Source organism: Fukomys damarensis, unplaced genomic scaffold (genome assembly GCF_012274545.1).
Source record: "Fukomys damarensis isolate Sample0158 unplaced genomic scaffold, DMR_v1.0_HiC HiC_scaffold_13, whole genome shotgun sequence".
NCBI lineage: Eukaryota > Metazoa > Chordata > Mammalia > Rodentia > Bathyergidae > Fukomys > Fukomys damarensis.
Window position 1 is genome coordinate 17,477,327 of NW_022900925.1, and position 20,218 is coordinate 17,497,544.

At 37.2% G+C, this 20,218-nt stretch overlaps 1 protein-coding gene across 2 annotated transcripts in view; it reads left to right on the forward strand.

Annotated features, from left to right (window-relative positions):
- Positions 1-20,189, forward strand: part of Nufip2 (nuclear FMR1 interacting protein 2) — a 21,936-nt gene extending 1,747 nt beyond the window's left edge. For both annotated transcript variants that reach the window (XM_010642247.3, XM_033762870.1), the window contains exons 2-5: positions 3,514-4,158; positions 4,239-5,315; positions 18,198-18,230; positions 20,007-20,189. In XM_010642247.3, the coding sequence (XP_010640549.1) occupies positions 3,514-4,158; positions 4,239-5,315; positions 18,198-18,230; positions 20,007-20,059 (1,808 nt within the window). In that variant the 3' untranslated portion in view covers positions 20,060-20,189. The remainder of the gene's footprint in view (positions 1-3,513; positions 4,159-4,238; positions 5,316-18,197; positions 18,231-20,006) is intronic.
- Positions 20,190-20,218: the final 29 nt, after the last annotated feature.

Here is a 20,218-nt window from a genome sequence, read left to right on the forward strand (position 1 = left end):
GGCAGAAGGGTTGGGAGGGCGGCGGGGGGGATTCGTTTGGGGTAGAGGCGGTGCCCGAGGCCGGGTGGGGTACCCAGCGGGAACCAGGCTCCTGGTCACGAGTTTTTCTGCCACAGGATCCTCATATCCTGCCAGGTTTGCTCAGGACTCCGCCTCTGAGGCTTTCACTTGGGCCTTTTTCTTCTAGCAGCTCGTTTTCATTAAAAAACGAGGAGCCCCCCCCCAACCTAGTTCCATCTACATCCCTACCCAACCGTATCTTGCCGGGCTTGGGTAGTACCGAGGCTGAAGAAGGGATTAAACAAATGTTTGATTGGATGGGGAAAAGGGAATTTCTTGACCCTTCTTGTCACTAAGGATCGCTACTGTCTTTACTCAGACGATGCTTTTTTCCGTGTTAAAATGCAAGGAGTTTTTCGCATTTTTAGAATGGAGGTCGATCTCTTAAACTCTTAATTGTAATAAACATTAAATTGGAGGTAAAAACATGCAAGGAACAATATTTGAGAAATAAGTTTAAAAGTTCATAATCTCGCGGATTTTAAAAATTTAAGTCCTTTATAAATTGAGAAAGGGAATGGTAAGAATGTCAATACAGTTATTGAGAGCTGGAGAAAGACTGCATTTCTTTGTAGATTTAATGTAACTTGAAGATTGTAATTCGAATGTCATTTTTCATTTTGAGGTGTGGTATGCAATCGTGAGCACATGGGTTAAGTGTTTAATCATAAGGATTGGAGCAGCTTTAACTGTTAACACTAGGTCATTATAACATTTTTCAAGAACATGAGATGTTACCTTAATGCTTGCTTGGAATATAAAGCAATAGTATTGTTTAGGTTTGAAAAATTGTGTTAAGTTAATGTTTCCCTACAGGACTCCTTCCTCTACGTATTGCACCAGCATTCAAAGTGGGATCCCTCAAAATGTCTTATCCTGGAGTAAAGAAGGGAACTAGGTTTAGCAATTTTTAGAGAATGTAAACAATTTGGGGTTAGTAGTTTGTATGTGCCCTGGTCACATAGTACTGTTGCTTCAAAGTGTACAATGCTAGTAACTAAAAGGACTGTTTTTGGAATATATTAATTATACTATGTTAAGATGGGCTTTTATGACCCATTACCCACAAACCTGTAAGAAGGAGCTGTTTTTCTTTCTCCAGAAGAGGGCGCAAGAGAAGATCAAGAGTTTTGAAAATTTTCAGTTTCTAATCCAAAAGCTAGATTTGTCAGGACTTTTAAGTTTTGCTGAGTCCATTTGAAGTAAGGATAGCAAGACAGCCCTAAATAGCAAAACCAATAGGAGTCCTTGAATTTCAATAATTATCTATTTACATTTTTCTTAAGTTCTAAACTTTAGGAAACAATTCTCTGGCATTTTACAAAGTTGTAATGGGGGAAAATAGGTAGTTAAATGAGAAATTTGTTACAAACATGATAGGAATACAGTAGCTTTTTTGTTGTTGTTTGCTTGTTTTTTGGTACCTAAGATGGAACTCGGGACCTTGTACTTAACAAAGCAGGCGATTTGCCACTGGAGCCAAATCCCGGCCCTATGGTGGCTTTTGAACTTTTGTGTATGTGATTGCTCACCTTTTGAGATGTGAAATGCGACATAACAGTCCTGGTCTGGAGGGCATAAACATCTATTTAATTTGTTAACTTATTATCATGTTAAGTGGAGTTGGTAAAGGGTAAATTTACATCTGTGAAAAATGTTGAATCGCCATTTAGGATTTTTCTGCTTTTCTAAAGAATTCTTTACCAAGACTCAAAACAGTGGTCTTCCCCTTACTGTTTCATAGTTAGGGTTGTACTGTATACTGTACTTAAATTTTTCCTGCCTCAGCCATCCAGTGTTGCTGGATTTACAGGCATGTGTCACCACACCTGCTTATAGTTAAGATTTTTCCACCAAAATTTTTATTTGATCAGCTATCATATAACTTATTCAGTAGCCAAAACCAAACCATGTAATGCTATAGAATTTTACCCACTTTGTGCCTGTTTTTGAAATGATTATGTATTGGGTATGTTTTATGTATATATTATATATATAAGAAGAAAATGTCTTTATTCATTTTGAATGTTTCTTTGATGTAAAATGAGTGACTTAAATTTTAGTAAATACTGTTGTGAATCTTCTCAGGCTGTTCCACATGAAGTTATTTTAGAACAGTTCTCAACATGTAAAGCAAAAAACAACCTCAATATCCTTACTATTACTGCTGTTAAAATTAAGGACTTGTGCAGGGCTGATGGCCCACACTAGTAATCCCAGCCTGAGGCCCCGAGGGTTGCCCTAAATTCAAGACCAGCCTGCACTGTACAGCAAGACCTGTCTCAAGCTAAAAACCTCTAAAGAGCTTTTGATGGGGGTTCTATTGGTTGATATTTACCATATAGAAAATTAAAATTGAGAAAATTCTTTTTAAATATACAAACTCACATGTCTTAGCTTTCACAGACCAAATGCTTTAAAAGCATGAATGAAAGTGTTAAATGTGAATACTTGAGTATTTTAATCCATGTACCATGAAAAACTGCCTTAAATGAATGTATACATATTGGGCATCTGTTTGTAATGGCTAGACCACAGGATGCTTTGTGAACTTTAATAGAAAGGTAGATAATAACACATTTTACTAGTAAGGGAATAGGGAAAGTTGTGACTCAATCAAATCACCTGTGGTAATAGTTAATTTATGTTTTTAGTGGCTTAAGTCTGATTTTATCTGAATACCATACACTTTAAAATAAAATTCCTTTCTTTGGAGTTGTGTTAATGTGTATTTTCTCACTGCATTTTGTGAGTTAGGTAGTGTTGATGATAAAGAAACATTGGGTCCCAGATAGCCTGAAGTTCAAATTTCCAGTTCTTCCACTTTGTGACCTGGGCTAAGTTACTTTATCCCTCTGAGAGTCATTCTACCCAAATGTAGAATGAAGAAAACTTTTTTTTTACTTTATTTTATTTTACTTTATGCACTGCTGGGCAACAAATCCAGGGCCTCTTGGCATGCTAGGTAAGAAGTACTGCACCAACTGAGCTACGTGCCCAATCCTGAGACATAGCTTTTTTTTCTTTCCCATTTCTTAACATAGTAGGAAAATCCTGTACCATTGAGCTATGCCAACTCTTAACCTTTTACTGTTTCTGTATAAATACATTTGGTTTATGCCTAAAGGGTAGTTCTGTAAACTGTAAAGAAAATTTTATAATAGCCTTGAAGGAATGGTGGGTAGATTGATTCTGTTGAGCAGTATTAAGGTTTACTGATTAAAGGTCTTGGTCTCTGATCTCAGACACTGATTTGAATCGTGACTCAGTTCCACCTTTTACTTGGCAGTAGTAGGTTCCATTTTCTAATATGTAAAATGTTAGGTATAAAATGATACCAAAACTACAGCTCAGTATAGTGTCATATAGTAAATAGTCTTTAAATATTAGGTACTATTATAATTTAAATGCTGTAATTTTAAAGTCTTTTATTTTTTTCTTCCTCTCCCTCAGGCTATGGTGAAATAAATGGTAATGCTGGAGAAAGAGAAATATCTTTAAAGAACTTGGGTTCTGATGAAGCTACCAACCCTATTTCCAGGGTCCTTAATGGCAACCAGCAAGTTGTAGATAATAGTCTGAAGCAGACTGTGAAGGCTGGCACCTTTGGGAAGACAGGAATTAAAACCAAGAATTTCATTCAGAAAAACAGTATGGACAAAAAGAATGGAAAGTCTTATGAAAAATCTGGAGAAAACCAGTCTGTAGATAAAACCGATACTGTAGCAATTCCAAATGGTGTTGTAACAAATAATTCAGGCTATATTACTAATGGTTATATGAGCAAGGGCACAGATAATGATGGTAGTGGATCAGAAAGTGGATATACTACCCCTAAAAAAAGGAAAGCTAGGCGCAATAGTGCTAAGGGTTGTGAAAACCTTAATTTAGTCCAGGATAAAATAATGCAACAAGAGACTAGTGTCCCACCCTTAAAACAGGGACTTGAAAGTTTCAAGCCTGATTATAGTGAGAAAAAGGGAAATCGAGTAGATGGTTCAAAGCCCATTTGGAAGTATGAAACTGGACCTGGAGGAACAACTCGAGGAAAACCTGCTATGGGTGATGTGCTTCGTAAAAGCTCAGATATTAAGTCTGGTGTGAACAGCAAATGGAGGAACATCGAGGAAAACCTGCTATGGGTGATGTGCTTCGTAAAAGCTCAGATATTAAGTCTGGTGTGAACAGCAAGAAGTTTGATGATCGGCCCAAAGGAAAGCATGCCTCAGCTGTTGCCTCCAAAGAGGACTCGTGGACCCTATTTAAACCACCTCCCGTTTTTCCAGTGGACAATAGCAGTGCTAAAATAGTTCCTAAAATAAGTTATGCAAGCAAAGTTAAGGAAAACCTCAACAAAACTATACAGAACTCTACTGTGTCACCATCTTCATCTTCATCCTCTTCATCTTCTGCTGGGGAAACTCAGACCCAGTCTTCAAGTCGATTATCCCAGGTTCCTATGTCAGCGCTGAAATCTGTTACTTCTGCCAGCTTTTCTAATGGGCCTGTTTTAGCAGGGACTGATGCAAGTGTGTATCCTCCAGGGGGTCAGCCACTGCTAACTACTGCTGCTAATACGCTAACACCCATCTCTTCTGGAACTGATTCAGTTCTACAGGACATGAGTCTAACTTCAGCAGCTGTTGAACAAATTAAATCTAGCCTTTTTATCTACCCTTCCAATATGCAAAGTGTGCTGTTGAGTACAGCACAAGTGGATCTGCCCCCTCAGACAGATCAGCAAAACCTGGGGGATATCTTCCAGAATCAGTGGGGTTTATCGTTTATAAATGAGCCCAGTGCTGGCCCTGAGACTGTTACTGGGAAATCATCAGATCATAAAGTGATGGAGGTGACATTTCAAGGAGAATATCCTGCCACTTTGGTTTCACAGGGTGCTGAAATAATCCCCTCAGGAACTGAGCATCCTGTGTTTCCCAAGGCTTACGAGTTGGAGAAACGGACTAGTCCTCAAGTTCTGGGTAGCATTCTAAAACCTGGGACTACTAGTGAGAGTGGAGCCTTATCCTTGGAACCCAGTCATATAGGTGACCTGCAAAAAGCAGACACCAGTAGTCAAGGTGCTTTAGTGTTTCTCTCAAAGGACTATGAGATAGAAAATCAAAATCCTCTGGCATCTCCTACGAACACTTTGTTAGGCTCCGCCAAAGAACAGAGATACCAGAGAGGCCTAGAAAGGAGTGATAGCTGGGGTTCTTTTGACCCGAGGGCTGCTATTGTATATCACACTAAAGGTAACTCATTTCTTTCCTATACAAAGATTCTTACCAGTTTATATGTATTGGTGTTGGTAATGAGTACATTTTGAAAACTACTTAAGAGATTCTTTGAGATCTTCAGAGCTTAATTAAAAATTGTGGATAAGCATCTAGCATCAAACTCTTAATTCAGGATCTTTGGAAATAAATAGTATGGTTAAAATTTTAGAATGTTCACTTTCCAGCTTCAAAGTATTTTTGGGGTGGGGGCGACGGGATAGAACTAGGGACCTTGTGCTTGAGAGACAGGTGGTGGAACCACTCAGCTAAATTGCTGGCCCAACAGCATTTATTTTTTACAGACAGGTATAATTGACTTTCTCTCTGGTTCAAAGCATAGAGATACGGGGATAGGGAAGGGTCTTGCCTAAAAGGAAGATAATATATTTCATCTTGAATGCCTACAATAAGAGTTAAAAATATATTCAAATGGATATTTCCTCTCTGCTTTTTATATCACATGCTTCTTTCTTAGTGAAGCATTTAATAATTCATTGTGCTTAAAGTGAATAGGAACAGTTTTTGAGGAGGGCCCAAAAAGGTCCAATTACTATATAAGAAGGAATAAAGATGCTCAATGGTAACTAGAAAGTAATATAGGCAAACTATAGTGGCAAGCACATTTATTCATCAGTGTTATAGAGAGCAGGCTCTTTGAACTCAAGCCCCCTGCAAAAGGGATCCTATATGCTGAATACAGTGGTGAGCACTTAGAAGGCTGAGGCAAGAAGATTGCTTTATCTTAGGAGTTAGAGACCAGTCTGGAGAGCATATCAAGACTAATTAGAAGGGGAAAAAAGTCAAGTTTCATGCTAATAACTTAGCTTATGATGTGACCTATAAAAAACTTGGTGAACGGCATAACTAATTTAAACCCTTAAGAGGAAATAATAAGGTTAAGTGAATGATTCTGCTTTTGAGAACAGTGGTTTTCAATCTTGACTTCCACCTCATCTGTCCTTCCTAACAGCAGCACCCCTCTAGTCAGTGACTTGTAACTGCATGAGCTGGGAACATACCAGATTGTAGGGATGAGGTAATTGCTGTTTTCTCCTTGGACAAGATCATTGCTTCAGAGATGAATAGCAAAGCTGTTTGTGACTTTTAAGCAAATTACCTAGTTTTCATACTGAGTATAAAAAGCATGTTTTTGTGTATTTTTCCCCCCTTTTAAAAATGGGAATAAATAGGATCTATTTATGGAATAAAGTTTACCTGTCTTTACTTGGAAGTAAATGGGAGCTAACACAGGAACTGGATGTTTTTAGGAAAGCAGGGCCAAAAAGATTTTAGTGTCTTAAGGATGTGTTTAATTACATGTAAGTTATATTCTACCAGGAGAGTTGAAAGTGTCTTGTACTTTTGTCATTGTGTGTGCCTGAGGATATCTCAGTGTGTGTATATTCTTCTACCATCTCTAAAAAAATTGTGAGACAATATTCCCTTAGGTGGTGATACATGATTTGATTTATTTACTTGTTTTTTGTTGTTTGTTGTTGTTTTTTTGTTTGTTTTTGTACTGGGGATCAAACTTGGGACCTTGTGCTTGTAAGGCAGGCAGTGGAACCAATGAGCCAAATCCCCGGCCCCTTGTGATTTTATTTCTTAAAAGAGATGAGAGCCTTACTGCTTTGTCCAAGTCAGCCCCGAATGATTTTTTATGTAAATTTGAAGACCTTTTAAAATAGGAGTACAGTATTGACTTGTATTTGTTTCTAGTTACTCTATGCGTTTTCCTTGTAGATGAACAAAGTAAGTATGAAGTTAATGGTAGAAGTAAACGAATGTTGATTTTGTGGTGTCACTGAAGTTTTGTTCTGTTTTAATTTAGCACAGAGTTTTGTAGTTGGGTAGTATTGAATGAATCAATTGGTATGATTGGTATTTGCACCCTAAAACAATATTTAGCTTAACTAGATTTCCATAGAGCAAGATCTTTGAATTTCTGCCAAATGTTGATCCACTCACTTTCTACTAGGTGAACTTTTTTCTTTTAGAGAGTTTCTTAAACCTTAAAAGAGGTAATAATCAGTTGGATTTACTGGAGTATTAAAACCACCTGTATTTTCTTAGTGGCGTGGTTGGTTTGTTTGGTACCTAGGATCAAACTTGGGACCTGTGCTGGTGAAGCAGGCAGCAACACCTGTGAGCTAAATCCCCAGCCCCTGTATTTTCTTTGTTTAATTTTCCTTCCTGGGTGTCCAACTTTTGGCTGCCTTGGCCACAATGAGTGAAGAGGAGTTGTCTAGTTACATATAAAATATATAATACAGTTAATTTCTATAAGCAACAACTATTCAGAAAAAATTTAAATAAAAATAAGCATAATCTTGGGGGTGCAGGAAGCAGAATAGCCTTTTTTCTACCCAGTATTCTATTGTCACCTGTGCAGCTGCCCTTGAGCGCTTGCAATTAAGTCATGAAAAATATTGCTTAAAATCATAAAATATTAAAAGTCCCATCTTGTAGGGTCACATTACTAGCTATTGAGGGAATGCCTGAGTAGTCACTTTTCAGTGTTCAGAAGTAATTTACTGAGTTGAAGCTTAGAACTGGAAGTTCTGGGCTGGGAATTTAGCACAGTTGGTGCTGCCACCTGCCTTGCAAGTGCAAGGACCTAAGTTTGATCCCTGAAACAAACAAAAAAAAAGAACTGGAAGCTGTATGTATCTAACTTTGAAAATGGAATCCTTAGCTCAATGTGGTACTGCAGTCAATTCCAAGTACTGAAAAAAACAAAAAAACTGGCCCTTCAGCAATTTGGAAGTAGTAGATTGTGTTTTGTCACTTCAGTAAGAATAGTGGTGCTTTTTTTTATGGGTTAGTATTAGTTACTTTTGCAGTCTTAAGTACTGTACATTTTTAAAAATCTAAATACTCAATATGAAAAGAAGATACAATGAAGCATGAAGGGACTGCCAGAGATTCTAGTTGCTGGAATTTTCTTCTAGTTTTTTTATGTAGATTATGCTGCAAATTTTCCTGAAGAAATGACTGTTGGGGGTGAAGGGGCTCAGTGGGAGAGTACTTGCCTAGCGTTAGAAGGCCCTCCTTTCTATCCACAACATTGCCAAAAAAAAGAAAAGGAAAGAAAGAAAACATTTTAAAGATGTGTTTTTTGTGTTGCCTAGGTGTGTCTTGAACTCCTGGGCTCAAACGATCCTGCTTTAGCTTGGCTGGGACTACACGGATAGGCTGTACTTGAATACTTAATCATCAGGCAGGCATAGAGGTGTATGCCTGTATCCCCCACCACTCAGGAGTTTGAAGTCGGGACCATTGTGAATGCAAACTCAGCCTCAACTACATAGCAAAATCCTGTCTCAAAAAAACAAAACATCTTTTTTTTTTTTTTTTTTTTTTTTAATCCCACCTTTATAGATAGGGTTTTGGGTAGGAGAGCAGCAGTCCTTTTTGGGATTTTTTTGTTTGTTTGTTTTGTTTTTTGGTACCAGGGATTGAACGTAAGATCTTGCACTTGCAAGGCAGATGGCAGTACCACTGAGCTAAATCCCTGGCCCTTTTTGTTTTGTTTTAATTGTGGTTAAATGCTTATAAATACGTTGTCTTAGCCATTTGTAAGTGTAGAGTTCAGTTATCTTGGTCATTTTTTTATCACTGCCCCTCGCCCCTCACCCCTTCTCCCCTCTATTTTGGTGCTGAGGATTGAACCCAAGGCCTTCTATATGCTAAGCACATAATCCCATCACTCAACTACACTTGGAGTCCCTATTATTTGTCTTTTAGTGACTGACTACTTAGTGACTATAAGCAAAACATCCTGAAAGTTCATTCCTGTTGATAGCATATGGCAGAATTTAATTCCTTTTAAAAGCTGAATAATATTTTGTTTGTGTATATATCACATTTATCCATTTTAGCTATTGTTAGTACAGAAATGCTGCTGTGAGCATGGGTGTAGAAATAATACTTCGATTATTTGGGGGTTTATGCCCAACAGAATTACCAATAAGAGGGTAATTCTATTTTTGAAGAATCATACTGTTTTACACAGCAGCTATTTTTACATTGTGCCACCAACTGTGTTCAAGAGTTTCCATTTCTCAGCCTCCAGAGTAGCTGGGATTACAGATAAGGTGCATGTCATCAATTCTGGTCCTGGCTATATTTTTGTTCTTGAGATCTAGGGGCTCTCTGTATCTTCTGGGCTTTCTGTTTTCAGATAGGATTTCTAAATATTTTCTCACATTCTGCAGATTGTTATTTTTCTTTCCCTCCCAGTGGTGGGGATTAGACCCAGGGCTTTCATAAAGAGCAACATCCCAGCCTGTTTTTTATTTTGAAACCATGTCTTGCTAAGTTGTCTAGGCTAGGCTCAAACTTGTGAATCTCGTACCAAGTTGACAGTGTCTAGTGCACATCATTTAAAAATTCTCAGGAAGTCTGAGAATCTGGTTTTTCTTTTGTTGCTTGTGCTTTGGTGTTCTTGAAATCACAGTATCATAATATTTTACCAGTCCATACTTGCAATTGTTTTTGGTGCTGGGAATTGCTCACAGTGGCTTGCACAGGCTAAACAGATGCTCTACCACTGAGCTAAACCCCCCCGCTCTACATTTTTTAGTGAATTGGGGTGATAGCTCTTACTACACATACCCAGGACATGTAATTATTGCCTCTTTAAAGTGTTCAGCATACATATTTGAGTAAAATCCTCTTTGAATTTTCTTCAAAGGCTTCTAACTCTAGATCCTAGCTTTTGGAGGTGAACCTTTAATTTTGAAATTGTCTGGAACACTAGTATTTGAAACATCCTATGAAAAGAATAGATTGATGTGAGTTGTGTGTTTGGTTGAAATGCTCTTTTTTTGTACCAGGGATCAAACTCAGGACCTTGTGCTTGTGAGGGCAGGCCCCGTGCCACTGAGCTAAGTCCTGGGCCCAAAATGCTTGTTTTAAATTGAGTTGGTATATCTTGCCCAGATAATTTTGCCCTGAAGCACATCAAGGACTCAGAATGCTGACGTTTTGTAATATTCATTTAAAAATAAGATATGGTAAATTTGACTTAAACACAGATAAGGGAGACAAGGTTTTTATTCTTGATGATTGAGATAAGACAACATGAAAGCAATTTGTGAGTACATGAGAATAATTAAGGATCAACTGTAAAAAGTTATTAATTGTTGTAAAATATGTATAGTACAAATGTAAGGTTAATAACCATTTCTGCTGGCCTGTACCATCATGGTTCAGACTGTCTTGCCAGCAAATGAGGTTTATGAATTACTGTCTCATAGTGAATATGTTAAGGTGATAGCACTACAGATTGGAAAGAGCCCTAAATGAACCACTTTGGAGGATCAGTAATATAAAATTTACATATATTTTTTTCTTTTGTCATCAAGGTTCCTTTTCTGTAGTATTTTGTACTCCCTAGGCAACTGCTGAATGAAATTTTGAAAATTTGTTTCTTTGATACCTCCACAGGTGATATGATATTGGCATAGATAGTTTGATTCATTAGATTTGGGATATGCCCAGGAGTAAAAAGAATTAACTCAGTGGTGGTTCTAATTGTCATTTGCAAGTGGCATCTATAGCTCTAAGACCTTTTTTTTCTTTGCTCTACCACTTGTATGCTTATCTCTATGCTGTAGTTTCTTCAGAGAACTTAGTCAAGTAGAGCAGAAAATAGTACACTAGTGTATAAGGCAAGATTTTAAATATAAGGCTATAAATAACTAGGGGATTTCAGGAGAGCACTGATGGGAAACCTAAGGCACACATAAGTACAGAATGTTTTCATGGAGCATTTAAGCTGAGCTGTGAAGGATAGAGGTGTTAAAGCTCCAAAAAATAGAAGATTGACTGGAGAATAGCACATTAGTAAGATACCCTGGGTCTAGTATGCTCCAAAAAAGGGTTCTACTGGGTGGTGCAATTAGCACCTCTAATCCCTGCCACTTGGGAGGCTGATGTAGGAGGATCACTTGGGCCCATCCTTGGCAACACAGTGAGAACTTGTCTCAAGCGGGGGAAAATGTGGAAAAGAGGCAAAGAACAGTAAAATTGGAAAATTATTAATAAATGAAAATACAGGAAGAGAAGCAGTTTGGAAGTGATAAATATAAAAGAGAAGATAGATTATGGAGGATTTATTTATTTATTTATTCTTGGTACAAGGATCAAACTCAGGCCCTTGAGTTTGCAAAGCAGGCAGTGGAACCACTGAACCAAATCCCCGGCTCCAGATCATGGAGGTTTTAAATTTTAACCTGGAGATGGGAAGTTCTTAAATATTGGAGAGATAAGTTGATGGGGGAGAAGTACCTTAGGCCCACAGAAGACATTGGTTTTAATACTGCTATTCCCAGTTATTTTGTATTTAGGCAAATCATGAATTTTTTTTATTAAGTTTATTGGTACATTTTAGATATACAGTACAGTTATTTTCATCATTGGGGACTTGTACCTTTACATGATGTATCTTGGTTCTTATTTTTTTCCCCATTCTTCTGCCCTCCTTTCAAACCCTCCACCCCTCCCTATTTATGAAGACTGTTTCCATGTTTTGCTTTCCCCTACACCTCCCATTTCCCCTACCCCTGTAGGCCTTTTCTTCCTGTTTCACATCAGTTGTACATTTTAATCCTTATTTATACTTTGAGTTTCTCACACCAGAGAAAATATTCAGTATTTACATGTTTGTCCTATTTATTTCACTTAGGAGTATGGCCTCAATGTGTATCCATTTAGCTATAAATGTCACTAGTTTCTCATTCTTTATGGCTGAGTAGTACTCCATTTGAATAAAAAAAAACCACATCTTTATCTAGTCTCCAGCTGATGGGCAATTGGGCTGTTTCTAAGCTTTAGCTATTACAGACTGTGCCGCTATAGACATGGTGTGCATATATTTCTGTGGTATGATTCTTTTGGAAAGATACCCAGCAGAGGAATAGCTGGGTCAAATGGGACCTCTAATCTAGTTTTTTGAGGTATCTCCATATTGATTTCCACAGTGGTTGCACTCATGAATCATTTATAAGCCTGGATATCCTAATTTTATAAAAAGGAATGACCGCCTTTGTTTTGTCCTATTGGTTTGAAACCAAGTTGTTATTAAATAGTCGTAATTACAAATCTGTGTTCAGGTAGATAAAAGTGACATAATTTGTAGGTAGATTGGAAGTTGTAAATTAAAAAGTAAATTGATCTATAAAACTTCTGAGGACTATGCAGTTGACCTTTGAACAAAACAGGTTTGAACTATAGAGGTCTGCTTACATGGAGATTTTTTTCCCCCAAAATTTGCAAGAACTGCAATCTAGGGGAAATAAAAGTATGGAGGGAATGTGGAGTATATGCGTAGCATGCACAAGTCCCTGTATTTTATTCCAGCACTGAAAAAAAAAGCGTCATAGGATAGACTAGATAACAGCCTGCTTTGTCATTTACTACCATAAATAAATTCACACAAATTTTATAAAATAGCCACACAAGCCATACATGACACAGTTCACATGGGAGAGAAATATAAAGGTGAAGTATTTAATCATAACTATACAATTTTAATATATACTATACTGTAATATTTTATAGCCATTGTTCATATTGGCTGGTAGTATAGCTCAGTGGTAGAGTGCAGAGGTCTTGTGTTTAATCCCCAGTTTAAAAACAAGTTTATAGGCATTTATCGGGTGAGGGAAGGGGTCCGTCCATCTGTGCTAATCTTGTATGTATTTAGAGTTGGTCCAGACAATTGTGCTTATTCTGATTGATTTTTAGCTTCAAATTAGGAATGTAGGATTGAAATTGATACCAAGGAAGTTTATTAAGTGTCTTCTGAAAAGGTGGTGACTACTTTAAAGTTTCATGGAAACATGTATTTTTTTGTTATAATCAAACTGAAAGGGTAGAATGAGAGACGTTTCTGGAAGATGTCTGTGTAAAGGAATAGGCAGGTTATATATAGTAGACTGATTAAGAAAACATCATGGGCCAGGGATTTAGCTCAGTGATGCCACCACCTGCCTTGCAAATTCAGGGTCCCGAGTTTGATCCCCAATACCAGAAAAGAAAATCAGAATAATAAAATGGCATTGTGACAGCCTATCATGAAAAGATGGGTAAATCTGGATTAGGAGGAAAAGGACAGAAATTCTAAGTTTACCATGTCACCATCTTTGAATTTAAAGGAATTTGGTATTAAGTGGCTTAAGAGGTTGGGAGGGCATGATGAGTGTGAAGTTGATTTGGGGTTCTCAGATATGGAAGTCAGCTTATTTGGGCTTATATTTGGCTTATTTTCTATTTCTGAGGGACCTTACACATATTGAGGACTTAATTTAGATAGTGATTGTTTTTGTAGTACTGGGGACTGAACACAGGGCCTTTCCACTGAGCTACAGCCCAACGTTTTAAAATTTTTTATTTCTTGTTTTTAGTTTATTGAGACAGGGTCTCACTATGTAGTTGAGACTGACCTGGAACTCACTATGTAGCCTAGGCTGTTCTTGAACTCACAACAATCCTCCTGCCTCAGCCTCTTGGTGTTGGAATTACAGGCATTGTACCACCATGTCCAGCTTAGATGAAATGTTCTGTTGAACTGAGACAATGACATAATTGTTTAGTTTTTAAAAACAAGTTTCAGGTTGGTTTTGGCCCCCTTAGTTTCAGTCTTTTTCTTTAAGAGATTTTAGAATTAAGTACTGAGTCTATTTGATTTGGAACAAACAAAATTGCTGTTTTTGTAGGTCAAAAACAGATGAATGTCAGCAATGTCATATGGGGTCTATTTAGTTCTACTTTATATTGTTTCCTGGCTGTTATATAAGTATTCTATTCAAATCCATACCAAACATTATGGGAAGAAGTGATAAACAGATGAAAGGCAAGTATGCACATTAGGCTAATAGGGTCGCATACATGGAAAGAATTACATTACTAGTATGGTTGCTCTGTAGAAAAATATGTAAATTGCTGTTGTAATCCCTAAGGTTAGGAGAAAGTGAGAAATGGTAAGATTTCAAAAAGTGAAACTTACCCTATTTATTGTATCCCAGGATATTTTATTTAGGTGGAGAAAGATTTGAAAATTGATAGCCATTCAGTTTTTTACTAGGAAGGTAAATGGTAGGCTTTTAAAAACCTTTAACTTAGGCATCTTACTTGTTGATGTCAGACTACTGTGTTAAGTGCTAGAAATAAATTTTAAGCAAGACACAAATCCAGTCTCAGCTACATGGGCTCTTCTAGGCAGTGAGAATACAGTGAAATGTTTGAACAATGGTCACTTTCAGTTTTATGCTTTCAAAGGAATAGAATGATAGTAGTCGTAGACAGTTGATCATGGGAAGCTGAGGCAAGTGGGATGCAAGTTGAAGTCCTACATCTTTAATATAACCTTGGTATATTCTGTTGGTCAAATGTTGATGTTCCTTGAGTCCCTTTTGCATGCTACACAAACTTACCTGGGTAATCTCATCCATTTCTTTTGCTGTATATTAAACATTAATACTTAGCTATTACTCTATTGTGTTCAGACCACACTGTCAACATCATCACTCTAATTCTGGGGCCGGGGATTTAGCTTAGTTCTGCTGCCTGCCTTGCAAACGCAAGGACCTAAGTTTGATCCCTGGTACCAAAAAAAAAAAGGACATCACTCTAATTCTGTACATTAAAGTTGAATTCATTCTCTAAAGCCTGCTCTTTTCCCTCTCAAGAGAATACTAACCTAATTTATCATGTATGGATACAGTGTTTAAGCATCTCTTTTTTCTTTTCCATCTTTGATACAGCTATCTTAATATCTTTTTTTAAAAAATAGGGTCTCACTAGGCAGTTCAGGCTGTCCTTAACTTGCTGTTGTAGCCCAGCTGGCCTCAAACTTCACAGTGATCCTCCTGACTCAGTCTCCAGTGTGCTGGGATTATAAGTATGTGCCACCATGGCCAGCTAATTTCTTTACTGTCATGCATCCCCCGCTTATAGTGCTGGGAGTGGAACCCAGAAGCACTCTACCTCTGAATTGCATTCCCAGCCCTTTGAAAACCTACTTCGTATTTATTTACTTACTTAGTTTTGGTAATGGGGATCAAACTCAGGACCTTGCACTTGGAGGCAGGAATGGCACCACTGAACTAAATCCCTTCCCTTTTTAAAAATATTTTGAGACTGTATTGTTAAGATACCTTGGCAGGCCTTGAACTTTGATTCTCTTGCCTGAGCAGCTGAGATTTCAGGTGTGCACCACCACATCTGGCTTGTTACAACATTTATTGGCCTATCTCTGATGTCACTTCATTCTCTTAAAACTTTGAGGAATCATTAATATTTAAAAATAGTGACCTCAGATTTCTTCAGTCACTTCCTTTCATCAGTATAATAATAAACTTCCCCTAAACAGTGTTCTTCCCCTAAATCTACCACTAATGTTATGGCTTGGTTAACATACTGTAATAAAAGAGCCACATAGTAAATATTTTAGGCCTTATGAACTGTTGTGCCTTGCTGTGTCCTGATAACACTTAATTTGCAAAAGCATATAATAGTTAAGAAACCAAGTGAGCTGGTTTATGACTCCTAGCACACCTTGTTCTTTAATACCACCAGTCTTTGTTCATGTTTTTGCTTTAGAACCCATTTTCCCAACGTAGCTGTCTAGTGTAAGCTTATAGGAGTGCTCTTTTTATCCTTTCCTCTTTCCCTTCTTTCCTTTTCTCTCTTTTCATTCTCTTTTGCTAGGAATTAAGCCTAAGTCCTCCCTTGTACGTGGTAGGACAAATGTTTTAGTGCTGTACCACTGAATACAGCCTCAGCCCTCAAGTTATTTTGAGACAGGGTTCCAAAAAATTTCCAAGACTGGCCTCAAACTTGGTATCCTACCTCAACCTCCAAAATAGGTGTTTTAATAACTGTGCCTGGCCCTAGAGGTTTGAACTAATAAAATTTCAAATTGGATGATAGTGGTCTAAATAAAAAATTTTGACATAATTGCCTACTTTGTATCTTTCTGGCACAAACCTTTACTTACATTACCTGGTTTGGCTCTTTGGGCATTTTACAGTAACGTTGCATATTTGGATGCTGTGATCTCTTTCTAAAAAAGAACTGGCAAGTTAAAGATTTGACTTGTATGTGGAGAGAGGAGGGTAGTCTTAAATTTATTATATAAGGATTTTTTTATCCTTAAAAGTACCTTCTTTAACTTTGTACTTTTTAGCTTTTCTTGAGATAGTTAAAAAACATTGTTATACACAGTAATGTGTTTCATATACAAAATGAATTGAGACTTGTAATCTGAGCAGACAAAATGTAATACCAGTGCTCTTCTATGTTTTCTATCACTGTTAACTTTGTTACTTTTTTAGTAGAGTTGTTTAAGCATGGCATATAACCAAACTATTTTAATTTATTTCCTTTTTTAAAATTTTTCATCTTGTTTAAGTTTCAAGGAAATTTAAATTTTTATAAAGGAGGGCTGGGCATGTAGCTTTTGGTAGAGCACTTGCCTAACATGTAGTTGCCCTGGGTTCAATCCCTGACACTGCAAAAATGGTTTTTGGGAACCAGGGATTTAGCTCAGTGGCACCATGACTGCCTTGCAAGTGCAGGGTTAAATAACAAGGAAGGGAAATTGCTCATTTTGCAGTTCAGCTTATATTCAGATTGAGGTCAACTCCAAAGCCACTGGCCCAACCAAAAAGGCAGCACCATTTTGAGATGAAATTTATAGGATAACAGCTCTTAAAGGTAGACTGTTCCTTCACCTATTTCTCATTCTCCAAAACTAATGAAGTTACAAATAGTATTGGAGGGCTGAGGATTTTAGCTCAGTGATTCTGTCACCTGCCTCGCAAGTGCAAGGTCCTGAATTTGATCCCCACTTCCAAAAGAGTGTTGGAGTGATAGAATTCTCTTCCTGGTATGTCTTATTTTTTCAGATTTAATTATGATTCCTTTCCCCCTTTTAGACCTCAAAGATAAGGGAATTTTCCTCCTTTGGATAGGGATCTATGCAGAGAGTTAATAACTAAGTATGACCAAGTAGTAGTTCGCACATTATCCCCAGATTCAGTTTATAATTTTATGTCCACGCATTTAATTTCTTTACACCTGGGGAGGGATTATGTTTTCCCTTAACTATAACTCTTGTCCACATAGGTTTCATCTTAATGAGCTTGTTTTATTTTTCTAAAATTTATATTTGGTTATTGATCAATTTGATTAGAATTACATTGAATCCAGTGAGAATAAAATCTTTTCATCCTTTCAAAATGATAGTTGTAATTGCCATGAAAAAATATACTTATCCTTGGTCTAGGTTTTAATGTATTCCTTTCACTGAGTAGATGTCCTAGTGTAGTATTTCCTTTCTTTGGTTCCTGCTGTGTAATAGTCATCTAGTCTCTACCCATCAAGACTTTGTATAACTAGGTAGAATTCTTACTGCCTTCTTTCTGTATGTCATTTTGTTTTGGCCATATATCACATTTCCTTTTTTATAAGATGCTGTAATAAGTGTATTGTAGATGTTTGGAATGAAATCAGTAAATAAGGATTATGTGTCATTAATAAATGGGTATTAATTGGAATTTTTTATTTTAAGGGTTAAAATAGGAGGTGTATGATTTAGAAGTCAGAATCGCTTGCCTGAGTGCTTAAAACTATTGAGCGTTAATGTAACTGATCAAATTTGATGAATTCTTTATTCAAAAGATTTGGAAACCTTACTGAAGAATGCTGGATTACCAAGAAGTTTTTTTTGTGTGTGTGTGTGTGTGTGTGTGTGTGTGTGTGTGTGTGTTTAAATAGCAATGAACCAATTTGAGAAATATAGCATTTTTCACTCAGAATTTTAAAATAATCCTTTTTTGTTTTTTGTAGAAATGGAATCTATTTGGAATTTGCAGAAGCAAGGTAAGAATGATTGGAGTAGTTGAAATGTACTAATCAATAATCATTTTACATTGTTTTTGTGTTAACTACAGTCAAAAGGCTCGCTACAGGGCTAGGACTTCTTAGTGGTTAACACTGTAATTAAAAAGAACATATGAAAATAAATTTGCCTGCTGGGAAAAAAACGTGAATGGTTCTTCCATTGTGGTTATGAAAATGAGACAAGAAGCTAAAGGCAATCCGGGAATTTAGCTCAGTGGTTCCACCACTTGCCCCACAAGCGCAAGGACCCAAGTTCGATCCCCAGTACAAAAAAAAAAAGAAGCAGCTAAAGGCATAGCTTGGTAGTAGTGCATGTTTAGCATGTACCAGGCCATAGGTTCAATCCACAACATTGCCAGGAAAAAAAAAAAAGGTGTGTGCTTTTCATCTAAGAAACCAACATGAATAATTGTTTCTACTTTGACCAGTTGCTATTTGTAATATTGTATGGTAGACAAGGGATAGCCTAAGAACTTAAATTTACAGTTCATAAACGTATTAGCTGTAGTAGGGCTGTATATTCTGAGAACATTAGAAATATAAAGAATTGGCCGAGCGTGGTGGCGCACACCTGTAATCCCAGCACTCAGAGGAGGCTGAGGCAGGAGGATCACTGTGAGTTCGAGACCAGCCTGGGCTACATAGTGAGTACCAGGGCAATCTCAACTACATAGCGAGACCCTGTCTCCAAAAAAAAAGAAAAGAAAAGAAATATAAAGAATTCAGATTAGCTTTTCACCTTCCCTTAAGAAAAATGTAACTAGCACAGGAGGACAGAGGGAGTGGGATATTCCATGTGCAGATTTGCAATTTTCAATAAGTTTTTAAATGTTGATAGGTATGGAATACCAAATTTTTGGTTGGAGAGCTAGTTGCTGACTGTAGTTGTGTTTTCAAACTGGGCTAGGTGGTGCATGCCTGTAATACCAGAGAACCAAATGGGAGAATTGTTGTGACTTCAAGGTTATCCTATACTACATAGTGAACCCCTGACTCCAAAAAAAAAAGATCTTGGGTTTTCAGAACCCTGTGATAAAATTATATCCATTCCTCATCTCCTTTGTAGATTAAGTGAATTTTAAATGAATGAATTTTATAGTTTCAGTACTAGAAGTATATTAATCTCTTATGTATTTGGGAAATGAGAGCCTCAGAGGTTTCTATATAAATTGGCTGGACTAGAATGTAGGGTCCCCTAATTTTGTAACACTGTCTCTTTACTTCCCCCACTCCATTTTTTTGTTTTGTGGTAGCAGGGGTTGAACCCACAGTCTTCGTCTTCACACTGAATACCTTCGCAATGCCCCAGCCCTCCTTTTTTGGGAAATGGAGGTCTTACTAAATTCCCTGGGCTGGGCTTGAATTTTCAGTCCTCCTGTCTCTGCCTCAGGAATAACAGGAATTTAGAATAACCTTTTAGAATAGCTCTACAGTCTTTGTCTGGTCACCTTCTGACTGTTTTGTATTTTGAACTCAAGACATTCCTTAGAATTTATTTCATTTATCTTTGATGTGACACTAGGTATTGAACTCAGGGCCTTGCACATGTTGGGCACATGCTTTTGATTCTGTTGAGAATAAAGCACTGTAGAAAATAAGGGATAAACTGAATCATGATTACAAAGAAGAAATGGCTGTTGAATTGTCTTGTAACAAGAAGGGGAGCAATTTAAATGATTCTTGGAATTTGTTTTTGGATCATGGATGTTTTGAGATTCCAGACCTTATTTTTATTTGTTTTAAATTTCCCTCTAGATCCCAAAAGGATAATCACTTACAATGAAGCCATGGATAGTCCAGATCAATGAAGGACCAGACTGCCTATTGATAACTTTTCTGCAGCATTAGAGCCACCGTTCATGAGGGACACAAGGCTTTTATGCTCCTAGATCTTCAATGCAGCAGAGGAACCATAAGTAGAATCACAGGATAATATATACAAATACACACACACACATATATATATA